The 22573-nt window shown below is 43.7% G+C and overlaps 1 protein-coding gene across 1 annotated transcript; it reads right to left on the bottom strand.

Annotated features, from left to right (window-relative positions):
• Window positions 1–14368: 14368 nt before the first annotated feature.
• LOC112254399 (cytochrome b-c1 complex subunit 1, mitochondrial) lies at window positions 14369–22573 on the bottom strand. Its single transcript, XM_024426963.2, has 12 exons — window positions 22423–22573; window positions 21384–21524; window positions 21148–21234; window positions 20878–21007; window positions 18449–18647; window positions 18217–18296; window positions 17970–18085; window positions 17132–17436; window positions 16908–16993; window positions 16460–16548; window positions 16232–16307; window positions 14369–14883 (listed from the first exon to the last, which is right to left on the bottom strand). The coding sequence occupies exons 1-12, from the start codon at window positions 22483–22485 to the stop codon at window positions 14819–14821; spliced, it is 1437 nt and encodes a 478-aa protein (XP_024282731.1). The 5' UTR covers window positions 22486–22573; the 3' UTR covers window positions 14369–14818.

The following is a 22573-nucleotide window of genomic DNA, read 5'->3' as shown; positions in this document are numbered from 1 at the left end:
AAACACAATAAACACAATTAAAATGGTTCCCTACCTATTACAATGTCATGAGACCATCTGCCTGTAAATTAGTATTTATGCTCACTGTAGCGGAGACAAAAGACCAGCTTCATCTTATATTTGATCAGTGACATTTAACTGGCAAAATGTGTCATTCTTTTTACATAATGTTTTAGTACAGGCAGTCAGTGGAACCTTTTGGCATAAAATGAGGTAAGAATTATGCAATATAAAACAGATAAAGGGCAACATTTATTAACGACTTCAAGATGTCTTTTCCTCTAATAACAACACTTGTTTCATCCCCATGACCTATCCATCCCTCAACCTGCTTTTGTAAACCCACAACCCTGGTGAGGTGAGACTTTCCCCCCTAGCCTTTGCCAATGTGACCCCAGCCCTTATTTCCTTTTGCCGATGCGTGCCATCAGCTCTGCATTGGCAGCAGCCTTGGCTCTCATGTCGTGGTTCTTGGCCAGGTCTATGAGGACACTGAGGATGCTGGTGGGGACATCCAGGGACAGGGCAAAGCGAGACCCTTGCTGGGCTCTTTTGGCGACCTGGGAGGCCGGGCGTGGGGCTCTGGTCTCCCGGAGGGTTGGGTGAAACTCTAGGGGGAGCAGGGAGCCCAGAATGCCACTGCGGTTTATGATGTTGACAGCCAACAGGTCACTTTCTGTGTCTTCTTCTCCCATCCTTTGGCACAGGCTGCACAATGGCAGCAACAGAGCCAGGCTCAGACACATACGCATGCCTCGCATGGTAAGCACAGTTGATCTGAAGTAGGAAAGGTGGAGAGAAAAGATGGTCAATAACTCAAAATCTCTTGCTTTAGAGTGAAAATTCTCCTACAATTTTGAGGCATTTGTTAATTTGTTCTAAATATACCATGGTCCTTGTAATGATGGTAAGGCACACCATGAATGTTTTCTCCATGCTATGTAGTTACCACAAATAATGGTTACCCACTGGGATGTATTTACATATTAGTGGTCCTAACAGACGCATAACTGGTTGAATTAGTGAAGAAATGTAGCTTTGGAGTACATCAGACCATTCAACACCTGTTCAATTGATAATTAAAGACATTCTGGTTCCTTAGAATTATTTTTACAATCACATTTACTGTGTAAGTTGTGGTTCATCCTAGGAAAGTATAAAACACAATGTAAGCATCAGTAATAGGGACTTACCCAATGTCCTGGCTTAGAAGTAGTAAGGTCCCCAAAAGCCACCTCTTAGATGCAGGGTGGTGGCAAAGTATTGTTTTTTTTGTTTCCCTCTGTCCTCTTCTGGTTCTCACAATATCTCTGTCAGTTTTGCCCAGCAAGTAGAGGAGCGACCACTGTAATGCAAGCACAGATTTTCAACTGGACTTCTCTCTTGTTGCCCAAGACTCTATCTTCCTCCCTCTCCATCGTCCACGTGTCACTGCACCGTCACATCCAGCTTTCCCTCACTGTTTATCTTGTACATCTCTCCGTCCATTGCCCTCCCATCTCATTTTGTCTTGTCTCATTTCCTTTTCTGCCACAGTTTGATATCATCCTCTTAGTCTAACAATAACGTGATGGTAATTGCATTTTTTTTGCTCTGTCTTGATTGGATATCACCCCCACCACCACTCTAAAAATACTGTATATTTATCTTTCACAAAGCGATAATAAACACGTTTTCTCATGCTTTAGACAGAGATGCTAGATTAGTAATAATTTGTTGGGTGCTTATATTTGTGCTATTTGACACATGTACAAGTGCGTCTTATACGCATGTTAAAATACCATAATCATTTTTGTGTTCATTTTTAGGGTTAATACCTCTGGTCCTGTCAAAACTACTAAGAACACAAATGCGTTTTTTGCATATCCCAACTCCCCCTGAGACACACTTGGAGAGTTGGGTCAGCCATCAACTTTCTCACCTTGTCTGTTCAGGGATTCAAACTAGTGACCTTTCAGTTACTGGTCCAACGCTCTAACCACTAGACTCCCTGCCACCCACCCACATATATATATATTTTTATCAGTATGACAAAAGAAACACCATATGCTTTGTACACTTTTAGGTTGACCAAGAGTCTTTATGATACAACATTTCACCATCCTCAAACAATAGGTCCATGGGTATCAAGTAACAACACTATGGAGCCCTGACCTGTTCACCGGACATGCTACCTTGTCCCGGACCTGCTGTTTTCGACTCTCTCTCTCCCTCTCTCTATCCCTGTCTCACTCCCTCTCTACCGCACCTGCTGACTCAACCTCTGAATGCTTGGCCATGAAAAGTCAACTGATATTTACTTGTTGCATCCTCTACAGCCACTGTGATTATTATTTGACTCTGCTGGTCATCTATGAACATTTGAACATCTTGCAGAACGATCTGTCTTTAAATGGCCATGTACGTTTCTTTTCACCAAGCAAAGCCAAAATAGGCCTGGCCACCCCTCAGAGCCTGGTTCCTCTCTAGGTTTCTTCCTAGGTTCCTGCCTTTCTATGGAGTTTTTCTTAGCCACGGTGGTTCTACATCTGTATTGCTTGCTGTTTGGCATTTTTAGGCTGGGTTTCTGTATAAGCACTTTGTGACATTTGCTGGTGTAAAAAGGGCTTTATAAATACACTTGATTGATTTGTAACTATGGTCTTTGAAAAGAGAATCAAACACTGAAAGATGAATGCAGATCTCTATCTTTGATTTTGAAGTTATCGTGATTAACGTTTTACCTATGTGATTATCTTCTTTTCAGAGTGGAAGTTGAAGTTCTTCTACTCAGATCAGATTAACTTCACATCAAGGGCCATTCGACTGTCACAGCACTTTGCCACTCAAGATCATCCTGTCCTAGAGTACTGTAACAGCAAAGCCACTCTACTGACAGATTCCTTCTGTCAATCCTGCCAACAGTAAACTGGAGGGTGTATGCAACTAGGGTTTCACTGTAACTGAGTTAATCAATCCAACAATGAGATCAACTGATCAATGACATACAGTATAGTCACATCCAAAATGATTGGCACACTTGTTAAAGATGAGCAAAAATGACTATAAATGATACAAATACAGATAGATATATTGTATGCAATAGTATTTAATACTACAATAATGTCTCAGAGAAATACTTTTTGTTTAACATGTTAAAAAAATACATCAAAGATGGGTGTCAATGAATGGCACCTGTAACAATTCTAATGAATGAAATCAAATTAATTGTATCTGCATTCATTTTCTACTTTTAATCTCAGTTTAAGGAACTGTATTGTGAACTTTCATGGTTCCTGTTTCACCGAGGTATAAAAATGAGGTAACACACATGTAAAATCCATTTGTCATCCATCACAATGGAAAAAGGCAAATAACTCACAGATGAAAAGAGATAATGGTTGTTGACTTTCATAATTCAGACAAAGGATACCATTTAAAAATAATAAAATTTATACTATTTACCACTATTAGGGCAACAATTTAAGAAGTTTAAAACCACTGGAACAGGGAGAAGGATGCTTCAGAGTGTTTATTAAAAGACCAAGGGCCACAGTCAGAGAATTACAGAACTTCCAAATCTACAATTAGATGCCACCTCCATGCCAATAGGAAATATGGAAGGGTTGCCATAAAAAAAAGCCTTTATTGAGAAACCAACAAATTAAATGCCTGGACTTTGCTAATCAGCATTGGCACCATTGCTATGGTCAAATGAAAAGAAAAAAGAGCTATTTGGCCACGCAAACCAATGTTTTGTTTGGTGCCGAAAGGATGCATGCAGAAAAGAACATCCTACTGTATCTACTGTAAAACATGGATATTTGATGTTATGGGGCTGTTTTGCTTCCCCTGGTCCTGCGGCCCTTGTTAAGGTCATCATCATCATTAACTTTATTAAGTGCCAGGACATTTTAGCCAAAAACCTGAAACCTGGTCGCAAGGGGATCTTTCAGCAAGACCATGACCTGAAGCACACTCAAAATCCACAAAAAAATGGTTAATTGACAACAAAATGGCCATCCTTTGGTTTGACAGGTTTTTTTGACAGGTTTTTAAGAGTGCAGTCCATATGCTCAGACCAAAGGATATCAAGGATCTGCAAAGATTCTGTATGGAGAAATGATCTGTGATCCCTCCCAATGTGTTGTCCAATATCATAAAACATAGTCTAAGTGCTGTTATCCTCGCTCAAAGTATAAAAACCGGGATGTCAAAAATTTTGACCAATATCAGTTGGACTTTTTTTTGTATTAATTGTTAAACATCTCTTTTTCTCTGAGCAATTGTATTAGTATATAAGAATATCATTATTTTGAGCATACAATATATACTTTCTGGTGTGGGATGTTGTCAATGTGTAGTTGTCTGTCAGCACTATATTGTATAGCTTCACGTTTCGGTTGTTATTTTGTTCGGTGTTCATTCTTTTAATAAAGAGAATGTACATATACCACACTGCGCCTTGGTCTCCTTCATACGACGACCGTGACACAGGGATGCTGGTCCATGCGGACTCCAATGCTTCTCGCAGTTGTGTCAAGTTGACTGGATATCCTTTGGGTGGTGGATCATTCTTGACCTCTCTTATCATCACCCAGTGCCTGGGCTTACCTCCGCTGTACCCGCACCCCACCATACCCCTGTCTGCGCATTATGCTCTGAATATATTCTACCATGCCCAGAAATCTGCTCCTTTTATTCTTTGTCCCCAACGCTCTAGGCGACCAGTTTTGATAGCCTTTAGCCGCACTCTCATACTACTCCTTCTCTGTTCCGCGTGTGATGTGGATGTAAACCCAGGCCCTGCATGTCCCCAGGCACCCTCATTTGTTGACTTCTGTGATCGAAAAAGCCTTGGTTTCATGCATGTCAACATCAGAAGCCTCCTCCCTAAGTTTGTTTTACTCACTGCTTTAGCACACTCCGCTAACCCTGATGTCCTTGCCGTGTCTGAATCCTGGCCACCAGGCCACCAAAAATTCTGAGATTTCCATACCCAACTATAACATTTTCCGTCAAGATAGAACTGCCAAAGGGGGAGGAGTTGCAGTCTACTGCAGAGATGTTATACTTTCCAGGTCCATACCCAAACAGTTTGAACTACTAATTTAAAAAATTACTCTCTCCATAAATAAGTCTCTCACTGTTGCCGCCTGCTACCGACCCCCCTCAGCTCCCAGCTGTGCCCTGGACACCATTTGTGAATTGATCGCCCCCCATCTAGCTTCAGAGTTTGTTCTGTTAGGTGACCTAAACTGGGATATGCTTAACACCCCGGCAGTCCTACAATCTAAGCTAGATGCCCTCAATCTCACACAAATCATCAAGGATCCCACCAGGTACAACCCTAAATCTGTCAACAAGGGCACCCTCAGAGACGTCATCCTGACCAACTGGCCCTCCAAATACACCTCCGCTGTCTTCAACCAGGATCTCAGCGATCACTGCCTCATTGCCTGTATCCGCTACGGATCCGCAGTCAAACAACCACCCCTCATCACTTTCAAACGCTCCCTAAAACACTTCTGCGAGCAGGCCTTTCTAATCGACCTGGCCCGGGTATCCTGGAAGGATATTGACCTCATCCCGTCAGTTGAGGATGCCTGGTCATTCTTTAAAAGTAACTTCCTCACCATTTTAGATAAGCATGCTCCGTTCAAAAAATGCAGAACTAAGAACAGATATAGCCCTTGGTTCACTCCAGACCTGACTGCCCTCGACCAGCACAAAAACATCCTGTGGCGGAATGCAATAGCATCGAATAGTCCCCGCGATATGCAACTGTTCAGGGAAGTCAGGAACCAATACACGCAGTCAGTCAGGAAAGCAAAGGCCAGCTTCTTCAGGCAGAAATTTGCATCCTGTAGCTCTAACTCCCAAAAGTTCTGGGACACTGTAAAGTCCATGGAGAACAAGAGCACCTCCTCCCAGCTGCCCACTGCACTGAGGCTAGGTAACATGGTCACCACCGATAAATCCATGATTATCGAAAACTTCAACAAGCATTTCTCAACGGCTGGCCATGCCTTCCTTCTGGCTACTCCAAACTCGGCCAACAGCTCCCCCGCAGCTACTCACCCAAGCCTCTCCAGGTTCTCCTTTACCCAAATCCAGATAACAGATGTTCTGAAAGAGCTGCAAAACCTGGACCCGTACAAATCAGCTGGGCTTGACAATCTGGACCCTCTATTTCTGAAACTATCCGCCGCCATTTTTGCAACCCCTATTACCAGCCTGTTCAACCTCTTTTTCATATCATCTGAGATCCCCAAGGATTGGAAAGCTGCCGCAGTCATCCCCCTCTTCAAAGGGGGAGACACCCTGGACCCAAACTGTTACAGACCTATATCCATCCTGCCCTGCCTATCTAAGGTCTTCGAAAGCCAAGTCAACAAACAGGTCACTGACCATCTCGAATCCCACCGTACCTTCTCCGCTGTGCAATCTAGTTTCCGAGCCGGTCACAGGGGCACCTCAGCCACGCTCAAGGTACGATATCATAACCGCCATCGATAAAAGACAGTACTATGTAGCCGTCTTCATCGACCTGGCCAAGGCTTTCGACTCTGTCAATCACCATATTCTTATCGGCAGACTCAGTAGCCTCGGTTTTTCTAATGACTGCCTTGCCTGGTTCACCAACTACTTTGCAGACAGAGTTCAGTGTGTCAAATCGGAAGGCATGTTGTCCGGTCCTCTGGCAGTCTCTATGGGGGTGCCACAGGGTTCAATTCTCGGGCCGACTCTTTTCTCTGTATATATCAATGATGTTGCTCTTGATACGGGCGATTCCCTGATCCACCTCTACGCAGATGACACCATTCTGTATACTTCCGGCCCTTCCTTGGACACTGTGCTATCTAACCTCCAAACGAGCTTCAATGCCATACAACACTCCTTCCGTGGCCTCCAACTGCTCTTAACTGCTAGTAAAACCAAATGCATGCTTTTCAACCGTTCGCTGCCTGCACCCACATGCCCGACTAGCATCACCACCCTGGATGGTTCCGACCTAGAATATGTGAACATCTATAAGTACCTAGGTGTCTGGTTAGACTGTAAACTCTCCTTCCAGACTCATATCAAACATCTCCAATCTAAAATCAAATCTAGAATCGGCTTTCTATTTCGCAACAAAGCCTCCTTCACTCACGCCGCCAAACTTACCCTAGTAAAACTGACTATCCTACCGATCCTCGACTTCGGCGATGTCTTCTACAAAATAGCTTCCAATACTCTACTCAGCAAACTGGATGCAGTTTATCACAGTGCCATCTGTTTTGTTACTAAAGCACCTTATACCACCCACCAATGCGACCTGTATGCTCTAGTCAGCTGGCCCTCGCTACATATTCGTCGCCAGACCCACTGGCTCCAGGTCATCTACAAGTCCATGCTAGGTAAAGCTCCACCTTATCTCAGTTCACTGGTCACGATGGCAACACCCACCCGTAGCACGTGCTCCAGCAGGTGTATCTCACTGATCATCCCTAAAGCCAACACCTCATTTGGCCGCCTTTCGGTCCAGTTTTCTGCTGCCTGTGACTGGAACGAATTGCAAAAATCGCTGAAGTTGGAGACTTTTATCTCCCTCACCAACTTCAAACATCTGCTATCTGAGCAGCTAACCGATCGCTGCAGCTGTACATAGTCTATCGGTAAATAGCCCACCCAATTTACCTACCTCATCCCCATAATGTTTATATTTATTTACTTTTCTGCTCTTTTGCACACCAATATCTCTACCTGTACATGACCATCTGATCATTTATCACTCCAGTGTTAATCTGCAAAATTGTAATTATTCGCCTACCTCTACATGCCTTTTGCACATAATGTATATAGACTCTCTTTTTTTTCTACTGTGTTATTTACTTGTTAATTGTTTACTCCAAGTGGAACTCTGTGTTGTCTGTTCACACTGCTATGCTTTATCTTGGCCAGGTCGCTGTTGTAAATGAGAACTTGTTCTCAACTAGCCTACCTGGTTAAATAAAGGTAAAATAAAAAATACACACGGTAAACTGTTGAGCATGAACCCAGCAGCATTGCAGTTCTTGACACAAACCAGTGCGCCTGGCACCTACTACTGTACCCCATTCAAAGGCACTTACATTATTTGTCTTGCCCATTCACCCTCTGAATGGCACACATACATAATTCATGTCTCAAATCTTTCTTTAACATGTCTCATCCCCTTCATCTACACCGATTGAAGTGGATTTAAACTGGATTTATCCAGCTTTCACCTGGATTCAGTCTGTCATGGAAAGTGTTCTTAATGTTTTCTATACTCCATGTATCTCAGTATTTGTATTATTTCTTTATTTTATAGTCTTTTTTTTGTTCATCTTTATCAAGGGTGCCAACAGTTTTGATGTGACTGTATGTCTTGGGTGTGTGTTCAGTACGTGTTGACCCATTTATCATTGTTGTCTTGAACTGCACCATTAAGGATAGCCAGGGCCGTAGTTACAGGACACCGATGTCCAGACCTCGGTAATCTTTAATAAAAATAAAATAAACGTTTTGGAACTGTCTGGTCTTAACTTACTGTTGAGCATTAGAATAGTAGAATAGTAGTTGAGAATAGTAGAATACACAAGGTGCAATTTAGAAACTTGGTTGTGCATCAGCAGTTTTCCTCTTATAAGTCACACAATTAGCCCGTGTCAGTTCAATTTTTTTAGATTGGTAAATTGGTTTAGTTAGTCTAGCCAGCTATCTGAACTTGTAGTAATCATGGCCAAATTACCCAATGGGCACGCAGGGCACATGTCCAGGGGTCCTGACCTCCATGGGAACACCATTGACATTGTAAATCATTCTCACTCAGATATCATATTCACATGGCAAAATGTGTAGAATTGCTAGAATTTTGCTTTTAAGCTTTTAAATTTTTTTTTTTTTTAAGTTTCCCCAAACCATGGCAAAATGTGTTAAATTACAGGAAATTAGCTGTTAAACTGTCCCCCCCCCAAAAAAATAAATAATAATAATAATCTGTAAATCAAATAAAATACTGCTTCTGCTAACAGATCCCTCTGTGTTCTAAATGATAGTTTTTCATCCTTGAGTTAATGTGTAGTGATTGTGGACTTCAGGAAACAGCAGAGGGAACACCCCCCTATCCACATCGATGGAACAGTAGAGGAGAGGGTTGTAAGTTTTAAGTTCCTCGGCGTACACATCACAGACGAACTGAATTGGTCCACCCACACAGACAGCATCGTGAAGAAGGCGCAGCAGCGCCTCTTCAACCTCAGGAGGCTGAAGAAATTCGGCTTGTCACCAAAAGCACTCACAAACTTCTATAGATGCACAATCGAGAGCATCCTGTCGGGCTGTATCACCGCCTGGTACGGCAACTGCTCTGCCCACAACCGTAAGGCTCTCCAGAGGGTAGTGAGGTCTGCACAACGCATCACCGGGGGCAAACTACCTGCCCTCCAGGACACCTACACCACCCGATGTCACAGGAAGGCCATAAAGATCATCAAGGACAACAACCACCCGAGCCACTGCCTGTTCACCCCGCTATCATCCAGAAGGCGAGGTCAGTACAGGTGCATCAAAGCTGCGACCGAGAGACTGAAAAACAGCTTCTATCTCAAGGCCATCAGACTGTTAAACAGCCACCACTAACATTGAGTGGCTGCTGCCAACACACTGACTCAACTCCAGCCACTTTAATAATGGGAATTGATGGGAAATTATGTAAAATATATCACTAGCCACTTTAAACAACGCTACCTCATATAATGTTTACATACCCTACATTATTAATCTCATATGTATGTACTGTACTCTATATCATCTACTGCATCTTTATGTAATACATGTATCACTAGCCACTTTAACTATGCCACTTTGTTTACATACTCATCTCATATGTATATACTGCACTCAATACCATCTACTGTATCTTGCCTATGCCGCTCTGTACCATCACCCATTCATATATCTTTATGTACATATTCTTTATCCCCTTACACTTGTGTCTATAAGGTAGTAGTTTTGGAATTGTTAGCTAGATTACTTGTTGGTTATTACTGCATTGTCGGAACTAGAAGCACAAGCATTTCGCTACACTCGCATTAACATCTGCTAACCATGTGTATGTGACAAGTAAAATTTGATTTGATTGGATTAGCTAATAGGCTTTGTGTTTGTAGACTGATAATGGCTGGGCTCATTTTTGCTTGTTTCTGATCTTCTCCAAATAACATTTTTGAGTTTTTCAATTGTATAGAAATGCAGTAAATGAGCTTCAACATTCTTAAAATGTATTGGATGGGGCAGTCAACCTCGAAAGGAGGAAAAAGGAAGACAAGCCTCTTTCGTTTCCTGTGTCACATCTTGCCCATCAAGACATTATCCTCATCTGACTAATGATAACCATGGTCTTACTTACACAGCCTGAGCCAAGGGACTCGACCCTGAGGGCCACAGAGAGAAGGCCCAGCCTCAGTGACCCTGTATGTGAACACAGAGTTGGGGGTCATGTACGCATCATTCAACGTAGTCAGGTCAGTGGGGGACAATACATAAGCTATCCTCTTGGTAGCTACAGCAAGGAACAGCTTGAAATAGATACGTCTTGAACGGCTGAAGGAATACCCAGTCTCCCCAGCAGACCCAGAGTCATAGATAGAGCACAGATGATGATGATCACTTTAATCATCAATCGTATACAAGGTCTAACCGAAGTTTGACTTCCGCTTTATCCCAACCCCTCTGAAAGACACGCATACAGGTTGGAGCAGGGGGCTGCCGCACTGGGGTCCTGTGGAGCAGTTTTGGGGGTTGCTTTGCTCAAGGGCACAACGGCAGGCAATGGCATTTAGGATTTGATATCAGCAGCCCTCTGGTTGCCAGCTCACTTCCTGACCAATTTTTATCGCTTGAACTGGCAACCCAACGTTGAGTAAAAGTCTAAAAGTATTTGGTTTTAAATATACTTAAGTATCAAAAGTAAATGTAATTGCTAAAATATAAAAAGTATGAATCATTTTTAAGTCCTTATATTAAGCAAACCAGATGGCACCATTTTCTGTGTGTGTGTGTGTGTGTGTGTGTGTGTGTGTGTGTGTGTGTGTGTGTGTGTGTGTGTGAATAGCCAGGGGCACACGGCAACACTCAGACATTATTTACAAACAAGGCAGTAGGGATGACCAGGGATGTTCTCTTGATAAGTGTGTGAATTGGACCATTTTCCTATCCTGCTAAGCATTCAAAATGTACTGAGTACTTTTGGGTCTTAAGGAAAATGTATGGAGTAAAAAGTACATTATTTTCTTCAGGAATATAAAAAGTTGTAAAAATATAAAAAGTACAGATACCCCCAAAAATGACTTAAGTAAAAAAAATATATAAAATAGTACTTTACACCACTGGTTACCTGCTGCCCTCATAAGGATGTGAGATGATGTCACACGGTCCATATGATACAGTAGCAGAGTTGTATAGCCGGGGGTATGACATCGGTTCTTTAAATAGGCTTTATTCATAGATATGACAAACAAGATAACACCAATGAGCGGTCTCTCTGCCATTTGTCCACAACTCATCTGTAATGAATTAATATTTTTCAGTGTTCTGTTCTCGGAGATGAGTGGTTGGAAGAACATATTCACAGATTACGTGTTGATTTAGTTTTTTTCAGGCATGGAATGGTTAGGTTGCGGTAAGGGTTCAGGTTTGGTTTAGCCATACAGCCAGTCATGTCTGTACAGTGAGAACAGGCAGATCAGTGACGTACCACACGCCCCCGCAAGTAGGGGGGCACAGTCTCCAGTTGAATCTAGGTGAAAGCTATGATCCCGCCCCCTTAAATCCACTTTAATCAGTTCAGATAAAGAGAAGGAGACAGGTTAAAGAAGGATTTTTAGACCTTGAGACAATTGAGACATGGATTGTGTGTGTAGAATTGCAGGCAATTTGCTTTAAAACAGCAACATTTCTTCTCAGCCTAATGGCAAAATTAGTAGAGTAGCTATAAAACTGCATATTTTTCTCCTTCCCCTCTGGCAAAATGTGTCGAATTGTAGGAAGTTAGCTGTTTCCCTGCCCTTGTTTAGACCGCAAAACTGCAGTACGCCATTGAGGCAGATAGTAGATGTACTATCTTGAGAACAGGTAAATGGTCAAAATAATATTATTATTGGTATGTTTAAGGGAAAGGGGGATAAGGGAGGTACATTTAGAGGGGGGGAGTTGAAGCACAAATAAAGGGAGAGGAGATGCGGTTAAGATGCCGTCAGTAAAAAAATGTTTTAAAATTGTACTGCATCAGGGGACATAAACGTAGGCATAGTCAACTCTGGTATAATCATAAAATAACATCTGGATCAAACATTTGTTAGTGAGTCAGTCTTTCACTGAAGTGTAAATGAGAATTCCTGTCCCCTGTAAAGCAGTTGAACTACAGTGACCTCTCCTGACATGTCTCCATCTATCTGATCCTGCCCAAGTTGATGGAGTTTAGGAGTTGTGTTTGGCATGTATGTATGTGTGTGTATATACATACATACATAACAAAAACACAACATGTAAGTGTTGGTCCCATGTTTCATGAGCTGAAATAAGATTCCAGAAATATTCCATATGCACAAAAAGCTTATTTCCAAAATAAATTTGCCAAAATAAATTTGCATCCCTGTTAGTGATAATTTCTCATCTGACAGGTGTAGAATATCAATAAGCTGATTTAAACAGCATGATAATTACACAGGTGCATCTTGTGCTGGGGACAATGAAAGGTCACTCTAAAATTAGCAGTTTTTTCATACAACACAATGCCACAGATGTCTCAAGTTGAGGGAGCATGCAATTGGCATCTTAACTGCACGAATGTCCATAAAAGCTGTTTCCAGAGAATTTGTGAACTTCTTAACCATAAGCCACCTCCAATATCATTTTAGAGAATTTGGCAGTACGTCCAACCGGCCCCACAACAGCAGACCAGGTGTAACCACACCAGCCTAGGACCTCCACATCCAGCTTCTTCAACTGCGGGATCGTCGGAGACCAGCCACTCGGACAGTTGATGAAACTGTGGGTTTGCACTAACCAAAGAATTTCTGCACAAACTGTCAGAAACCATCTCAGGGAAGTTCATCTGCTTGCTCGTCGTCCTCACCAGGGTCTTGACCTGACTGCAGTTCGGAGTTGTAACCGACTTCAGTGGGCAAATGATCACCTTCGATGGCCACTGGCATGCTGGAGACGTGTGTTCTTCACAGATGAATCCCGGGTTCAACTGTACCTGGCAGATGGCAGACGTGTATGGCGTTGTGTGGGCGAGTTGTTTGCTGATGTCAACATTGTGAACAGAGTGCCACATGGTGGCAGTGGTGTTATAGTATGGGCAGTCATAAGCTACGGACAACGAACACAATTTCAATTTTCATCTTAGAATGTACAAATACCGTGAGGAGATCCTGAGGCCAACCCATTAATCTGCCATCCGCCTCATGTTTCAGCATGGTAAAGCACGGCCACATGTCGCAAGGACCTATTCATGATTCCTGCAAGCTGAACATTTCCCACTTCTTCCATGGCCTGCATACTCAAGACATGTTACCCATTGAGCAAGTTTGGGATTCTCTGGATTGACGTGTACAACAGCGTGTTCCAATTCCCGCCAATATTCAGCAACTTCGCACAGCCATTGAAGGAGTGGGACAATATTGCACAGGACACAATCTACAGCCTGATCAACTCTATGTGAAGGAGATTTTGCACTACGTGAGGCAAATGGTCACACCAGACATTTTAAAAAATCCATGCCCCTACCTTTTTGTAAGACATCTGTGACCAACAGATACATATCCGTATTCCCAGTCATGTGAAATCCATAGATTAGAGCCTAATGAATTTATTTCAATTGACTGGTTTCCTTATGAACTGTAAAATCTTTTAATTGGTTATTTTTGCTCCGTGAAGTTACAGTACATATCCCTTGTTTACTCTTCCCTAGTGACAGGGTGTCACATCACTGGTATCCTTTTGTCTAACTAATCTGTGGGGATATCCAATCAGCCACAATGGGAGAGATCTGTAATTTACTTAACATTTGATATTCATAGGTCATATTTCAAACATTGGAAGACATGTCATTTCATGACTGGTAATCTCCTCCCTCGTCAATAAAGCGTGTTCATACCATTGACGGTACTAGAAGATCAGTTCATACTGGTCATCTTGTCCCTCTGGTGGGTAGAAGTGGTCCCTGCAGCTCAAGTCAGAGGAACACGAGTTAACCCAACCATTGTGGCTGAAGTAGAACAAGGACTAACTAAATACTGGAATTATGCCATTTGATACAAAAACAAGGATATAACATGTTAATTCTTACTAATCTAATTATGTGTGGGACAATGACTCACATGTTTTACAATGTTTTACTTGAATGTCAGAATGAGTTTATGTACAATAGGACAGAAACAAAACATTGCCTCAATTCATAAATACTTTTCCACAACTGGTTGTACAGTGCTATGATTGTAAAGTATATGCATCACTGGATGTGTTCAGGTGTCCCCAGAACAGTACCAGGTGCCTGAAAAGGCTCAGTGATAATAAATCTTCTGTATTACAATCTTTCAAGATCATCCATGACAAATACAAGGAAATGGAACACAACTTATGCACACCCTCAACACCATGGTTCTCTCCCTCATAACCAATTAGAACTGACGTAGTGAGAGGAGATGGAGAGAAGGCCTGGAGTCCATACCGGTCTGTGCTAATGAGCTGAGGCAGTCCTCGGTTCTTTACTCTTGCAGTGATGGGAGTATGGGAGTGGAGGAGCATAGCAACACTATGGGGGATCTTAGAAGCGGAGCCAGTACATGGCACTGCGCATCCTGTTGTAGTCAGGCAGCTGCTCAATGGGGCCTGTACAACAGAGAGAAACAGATGAGAGAAGGATAGAGTCCGGACTTCCAGACTCTATCCTAGACAAGAGGATAAAGGTGCAAAGGCTGCTTGGAAGGAATACAGATGTGTGGTAACTAGGGATGCAAATTTATGTCAATTTCTCTACCGAATTACCAACCATCATTAACCGGTCAACAAACTGAATTTTTTCCCAATGAAAAATTGTGACCAACAAACTATGCATGCATACAAGGAACTGATATTTTTCATTAAGAGCTTAATGGAAACATGCAACAATAACAATCCTATTGTCTTAGTCAAAAGACTAGAGCCTATTATTTAACATCCACCTCCTGTAATGAAGCAGACAATTTAACATTTCGCCAAAATGCAACAGCGCACCCAAGGCTCCCGAGTAGTGCAACGGTCTAAGGCACTGTATCTCAGTGTTAGCAGACATCACTACAGGCCCCGATTCGATCCCGGGCTGCATCACAACCGGCCGTGATCGGGAGTCCGATAGGGCGGCACACAATTGGCCCGGTGTCATCCAGGTTAGGGGCAGGTTTGGCCGGGGTAGGCCGCCGCCATAAAATAAGAATTTGTTCTTAACCGACTTCCTAGTTAAAATTAAGGTTAAATAAAAATTAAACCTAATGTGAGCAATTCCATATTAGAAATCTCAGAAACAGAGGGATTCTAATAGCAACAACTACAATGGGTTGTTAGGATGGGGTTGTTAATATGACCTGGATTGTGCTTCTGGACAACAAAAATAAGTTGATATGAAAACCAATAGAACAGGAGAGAATTGCTGGTTAATGTCAAGAGGAACTCTTTATAAAATAATTGCCTCCACTTTTCTATGGCTGGATTTTGGCAAGGCTACTTTGAAGCAAGGTAAGAATTGCCTCTATGAACTAAAGTAAAACGTTCAGGTTTCAAACAATTCTACTGCCTCAAGGTCACATTGCAAAGTGGCGTGTGACACGCTGATAGCCTCCTGTTGACTATGGTCTACACACGTGAATGGGAGGTGCGCTTTATGTGTTGAGATGGAGAAATAAAGTAGCTCTAAAATCACGGCCATCAAACAGTTACACTCCATTGCATTTAGAATAGTTATTTGTTGCGCAATGACTGGGCTTACGAAAGCACGTTTCACTCCTGTACCGGCTTTTTGTGGAGCTGATCTTGTGGGGTCTGACAGGTGATAGGCTATTCCGCTTCTCAAACTAGGCTCTGTATGCTGTGCGCATGTGATAAGATTATTATTTAATTTTTTTTATACCTAGAGACCGATAAGCATGACCAGTCAAATGTATTTTTCAGCAGCTTTAAGTCAACATCCCTGGTGGTAACTTACCAACAGCAGACACGGCGGGACACTTGTCATAGATGTATTTGGAGCAGATGTCACGCACCATCTTGGGCGTCACAGCCTGAGGGGGAGACAGGGACAGAGGTGGTAGGAAGAATATGGGTGAGCGCAGTGGGGGTCGGGGGAAAAAAAGAGGCGCAGAAGTAGCACCCTCTAGGTGGTAGGAGGGTGTAACAGCCGTATGTGTGGTGCAGAGAAGGGGGTTGTACTCACGTTGATGCGGGCGTCCCACTCGGCCAGAGGGATACGGCGGCCGTAGTTCAGGACATGTCTGCCGATGTCATCACATATCGGTGTCGTTCCTACAGGAGAGCAGTAAGGCAGTGTTAGTGGGGACCAAGGAGTACTAGTGCACCATGTCATCTCCAGTACCACCAACATTAACGTGGGAAAAAAACTGCACATTTCTATGTTTTGTAGTAAGAGGAAGATGAGTGAAATCAACCAATGAAATCAACCAATTAGTAGGCATCACCTACTCACAATTGGTTAAAATCACATGATGCATACCGATGTCATTGGAAACACATATCTTCCTCTTTCAATACAAAACAAATACGCCATTTTTAAACATGTTGATGTTGGGGTGGTGCTGGAGATGAGAACATTTCTGAAATGGCCATTGAAGTTTCTTATGGGCTACATGAGGTAAAGATCTTACCGTTGAGCTGTCCCACCAGGCTGGCCTTGAGGGCATTCTTGGCTCTGGCAATGTCACTCTCTGTCACTGTGGTGCACAAGTTCATCCTTCAGGAAGAGAAAGAAAAAGGAGGGTCAATACCATCCAATTGAAGAGGTAGAAGGACACAGGCTGAGGACAAGTGTTCGACCAGGACTGCATCCATGTGTAGCGCTTGAATGTACGCATTGTAAATCCCAACTAACCATGCGTTCTGTGACCAGTGCATCATGTCGTCGATGTGGTGTTTGTCGGTGACAAAGTAGATGCCCAGCAGACCAGTGTCGCTGTAAGAGGAGTGGAAGGCCTGGAAGCTGTGGCACAGACTCTCCTCTGAGGCTAGACGAGCCAGGCGGCTGCTCAGGTGCTTTCCACCACCGAAAGTGATGTCATAGCTGCCAATGATGGAGTTGGCCACCATGAGAGGCACAATGTCTGGGCTGGCGGCACTGGCACCCTCCACAGCAATGGCAATGTGTGCCAGGGGCATATCGTCATCACGCATGCGGATCTACAAAGAGGGAGACAACACAGGGTTAACAATATGAACAATCTAAATAGAACAAAGAAGAAAAACTCCGGGCCTCCCGAGTGGCGCAGCGGTCTAAGGCACTGCATCACTACAGCCTGGGGTTCCATCCCGTTACCGGGAATCCAACAATTGTCCCAGCGTTGTCCGGGTTAGGGGAGGGTTTGGCCGGGGGAGGGCTTTACTTGGCTCATCACTCTCTAGTCGACTCCTTACGGCGGGCCAGGCGCCTGCAGGCTGACTTCGATCATCAGCTAAACGGTGTTTCCTCGGTTACATTGACGCTTCTGGGTTAAGCGAACTAGTGTCAAGAAGCACAGTTTGGCGGGTCGTATTACAGGACACGACTCAACATTCGCCTCTCTCGAGCCCATTTGGAGAGTTCCAGCAATGAGACAAGATTGTAATCACGAAAAAGGGGGTAAAACTGACAAAGAATAAAACCTGATGGGATACCTGCACCCATGTTCAGACATCTGTAAATTCAGACACAGAGAGACCGGAGCGTTCCTCACCTCGCTGCCAGAGAAGCGGCAAGGGGACAGAACAGGCACAGCATCATCCTCGTACTCAAAGGAAACGCCACTGAAGTGCTGCTTGGCCAACCCAACCAGCTCCTCGTGAGTCACACCTACACAGCAGTGAGCCGTTACAAACAAGGACGACATTACACACACACAAAACAATCAGGGCCGGTTTGTATTTGCATATTATACCTCTACACAGCCTTAACATGGCAGTGGTAATGTATGGGAGACATACCTCCGGCAGCTGCCAGCACCATGCGGGGGGCCTTGTAGTGGCTGCTGATGAAATCTACCAGATCCTGTCGACTCAAAGTCCTGAAGGGAAGAAACAGATCTAAACTAACTCGGGAGTGCTGTGAAGTGTAACAGGATGCTGCAACGGGTATGTGGGACTTTCCCTAGTGTTTTGGCTTGGCCCTAGCATGCTCTGACCCAATAAGTTTCCCTGGTAGGCTCAGGGTGTGTACCTGGCGTTTTGGGATGGCCCCAGAACACTGTGTCCTAAGGGGGTGCCCTGGAAAGCTGTAGCGTGCAGCAGGTCCAGACACACGTCCTGCAGACTGCCCTCCACCTCCTCCAGCTCTTTCAGTACTACACTCCTCTGCTGCTCAATGTCAGCCTCGCTCAGGACATTGCTCTGCAGCACCTCGGATAACAGCGCCACCGCTGGGAATAGAGTACTGATTCAGTACACACACACATATATATATATACACACACATAGCCACGACAATAACTAGAGGACATGTAAACTATACTGAACAAAAATAAACATGTAAAGTGTTGGTCCCATGTTTCATGAGCTGAAATAATAGATCTCAGAAATGTTCTATACGCACAAATTTGTTTACATCCCTATTAGTGAACATTTCTCCTTTGCCAATGTAACCCATCCACCTGGCAGGTGTGGCATATCAAACAGTGTGATCATTACACCGGCACCTTGTACTGGGGACAATAAAAGGCCACTCTAAAATGTGCAGATGTCACAACACAATGCCATAGGTGTCTCAAGTTGAGGGAGGGTGCAACTGGCATGCTGACTACAGGAATGTCAACTAGAGCTGTTGCCAGAGAATTTAATGTTAATTTCACTACCATAAACTGCCTGCAAAGTAGTTTTAGAGAACTTGGCAGGGAGTCCAACCGGCCTCACAACCACAGGCCAGGACCGCCACATCCAGCTGCATCACCTGCGGGATCGTCTGAGGGGGGTGTGAGGGGTGATGAGTATTGGTTTAATAAAGCCCGTTTGTGGAGAAACTCATTCTGATTGGCTGGGCCTGGCTGCTAAGTGGGTAGGCCTATGCCCTCAAAAGGCCCTTGCACAGTCATGTAAAATCCATAGATGAGGGCCTAATTCATTCATTTCAATTGACTGATTTCCTTACGAACTGTAACTAAGTAAAATTGTTGCTTTTACTTTTGTTCAGTATAATTGACCAAAAGGCAACAGGTGCTTAACAACTAGTGGATTTGTAAAGTATCCAGACCCCTTCATGTTTTCCACATTTTGTTACGTTAGTCTTATTCTTAAATTTATAAAATTACATATTTACCTAAATCTACACACAATACCCAATAATGACCAAGCAAGAACAGGTTTTTCAAAAAGTATTCAGACCCTTTGCTATGAGACTCGAAAATGAACTCAGGTGCATCATGTTTCCATTGATCATCCTTGAGATGTTTCTACAACTTGATTGGAGTCCACCTGTTGTAAATTCAATTGATTGGTCCTACAGTTGACAGTGCATGTCAGAGCAAAAACCAAGCCATGAGGTCAAAGGAATTGTCTGTAGAGCGCCGAGACAGGATTGTGTCGAGGCACAGATCTGGGAAAGGGTACAAAAACTTTTCTGCAGCGTTCAAGGTCCCCAAGAATACAAGAAGGGTCTTGGTCAAGGAGGTGACCAAGAACCCAATGGTCACTGACAGAACTCCAGAGGTCCTCTGTGGAGATGGGAGAACCTTCCAGATTGGTGGAGTGCTGCAGAGATGTTGTCAATCAAGCCTTTATGGTAGTAGCCAGGCGGAAGCCACTCCTCAGAAAAAAGGCATGACAGTCGGCTTGGGGTTTGCCAAAAGGCACCTAAAGGACTCTCAGACGATAAGAAACAAGATCCTCTGGTCTGATGAAACCAAGATTGAACTCTTTGGCCTGAATGCTAAGCGTCACCTCTGGAAGAAACCTGGCACCATCCCTACGGTGAAGCATGGTGGTGGCAGCATCATGGTGTGGGGAAGTTTTTCAGCAGCAGGGACTAGGAGACTAGTCAGGGTCGAGGTAAAGATGAACAGAGCAAAGTACAGAGAGATCCTTGATGAAAACCTGTTCCAGAGCACTCAGGAATTCAGACTGGGGCAAAGGTTCACCTTCCAAAAGGACAACGACACTAAGCACACAGTCAATACAACGCAGGAGTGGCCTCAGGACAAGTCTCTGAATGTCCTTAAGAGGCCCAGCCAGAGCCCGGACTTGAACCCGATCGAACATCTCTGGAGAGACCTGAAAATAGCTGCCGTGACACTTCCCATCCAAACTGACAAGAGCCTGAGAGGATCGCTGCCAAAGGTGCTCCAACAAAGTACTGAGTAAAGGGTCTGAATACTTATGTAAATGTAATTGTCTAAAAAAAAAAAGTTTTTGCTTTGTCATTATGGGTTATTGTGGGTAGATCTGATGAGGGGAAAAAACAATGATCCGTTTTAGAATTAGGCTGTAATGTAACAAAATGTGTAAAAGGTGATGGGGTCTGAATACTTTCCGAATGCACTGTATATACGCAAACACACTTGCTCAATCTCTATGACGAGGGGCTTATAAAGAACCCCACATACACACCACTGAATTATCACATCTTATAAACAGTCTCATTGTGTCTGATTGGCTCACCTTTGGGCAGGTCCTTGGCCAGGGTCTTCATGTAGTAGGCAGTGTGCTCCCGGGAAGTGTATGCACTCAGGTGAGCACCCATGGACTCCACCTGATGCTCCAGGGCCATCTGGGGGTGCTTCTTTGTCCCCTGGGGAAAAGAAACAAAGGGAAAAGGGGGAGAACAAAAAAAGTGTCAAATGCTTTTGGGACAGTCTGGTGCAGTAGTTAAGTGTGACATCTCTTATGAGACTCAAGGTAGATTGCACAGATGTCACAGCTGTTATGTACCTTGAAAGCCATATGCTCCAGGAAGAACCCAGCTCCATTGTTCTTCTCAGTCTCGTAGCGACTTCCACAGCTGATCCACAACCCAACCTGAGAGAGAGTACCGGTGGAACTTATACCATGCTGCGCAAACAAATAGTCAGGTTCATCTGAAATGTGACTGTATTACACAATGTTTCCCAAAACCATTATGAACAGTACTTCGATTGTATAATCAATGACACAGCAGAGGTCCTTACAGTGCATGTGCCGTGTCCAGTCTCCTCGGATGCGATCCTCAGGCCATTGTCCAGGGTAGTGAGACAGGTCTCCGGAGCTCCTAGAAGGCTCTGGGCGTAGGTCACTGTCGCCTGGCCACGCCGTAGAGACAGCAGGATGGGCTAGAGGGAGAGGATAGTCAGCTGTGAATAGATTCTTCAGCAAATAGTAAATTAATTTGGTTGTGTTGATAAAGACTACAGCTGGTGTACAGATTACATGTATGAAATTGCTGAAATAATTTGTAGTAATGGGATGAAGAGACAGCAAAATATTATTTTTTTACCAACTCAATGTCATCATGGCCAACAAAAAGGTTAAATGGACAAGAGAAAGTGCTTGTGGGGTGATCTGCTGACTTGATCCCACAATAAGTGATAGCTACCAATTTACACGTACAGCCTGTCGACCTTGCTAGCTAATACGTTGGGGGTAACAGTGAGGGACTATTTTTTATCTTCAGTGAGGGTCCGTCAAGAAAACACTTCACCGGTTAGCTAGCATAGCAGCCCACTACAGTTTGAAGTCAAACTAAACTTCATAGTTAGCTAAGATCATATAATGACTTTCTAGCGAGTTCAACTTAACATATGGCCAGTGGAATGTGATTACCAGTCAGCAAACAACTGGTCGACTACTAAAGTATACTGTCATCATTTAGCAGGAAAAGAGGTAACCAACATCTGCTAGCTAACAGGTTAACGATTGGCCGAATAGCTAACGTTGAGGACAATGACCTTGGGTTAGTTCTTAAAATCGAATAAACCCAGGTATAGGTTAACTAACATGATGTCAACATTTCCACTCATATTACGTAATCTACAGTGATGTGTTGCGCCTTTCCTGCCAGTTGACCTTGCGCTAACTCCAATATAATGCTTACCGGCTAGCTATCACTTTGTCTGTATACAGCCACGGGCTTACTTTTTTTCGCTGTGGTGAAGGAAATGCAGATACCAACCAAAAACGTTATTTTCCTTTGCAGACCCCTCAAATGCCAAGATGTTCCTGAATACTTACGCTACGTGCTTTGGTTAGGGCTCGACCCACCGTGCTCCCGACTCGGCACACGGACGCTGCCATCTTTTCCTGGCAAATAAAGAAAGATCAGCTGCGCGCACGTTCCACAACGTGGACGCCCGCGAAGTCCTTGTATAGAACTGTGACGTCA

This window comes from Oncorhynchus tshawytscha, linkage group LG07 (assembly GCF_018296145.1).
Source record: "Oncorhynchus tshawytscha isolate Ot180627B linkage group LG07, Otsh_v2.0, whole genome shotgun sequence".
Lineage (NCBI taxonomy): Eukaryota > Metazoa > Chordata > Actinopteri > Salmoniformes > Salmonidae > Oncorhynchus > Oncorhynchus tshawytscha.
This window is presented reverse-complemented; position numbering and strand designations above follow the sequence as displayed.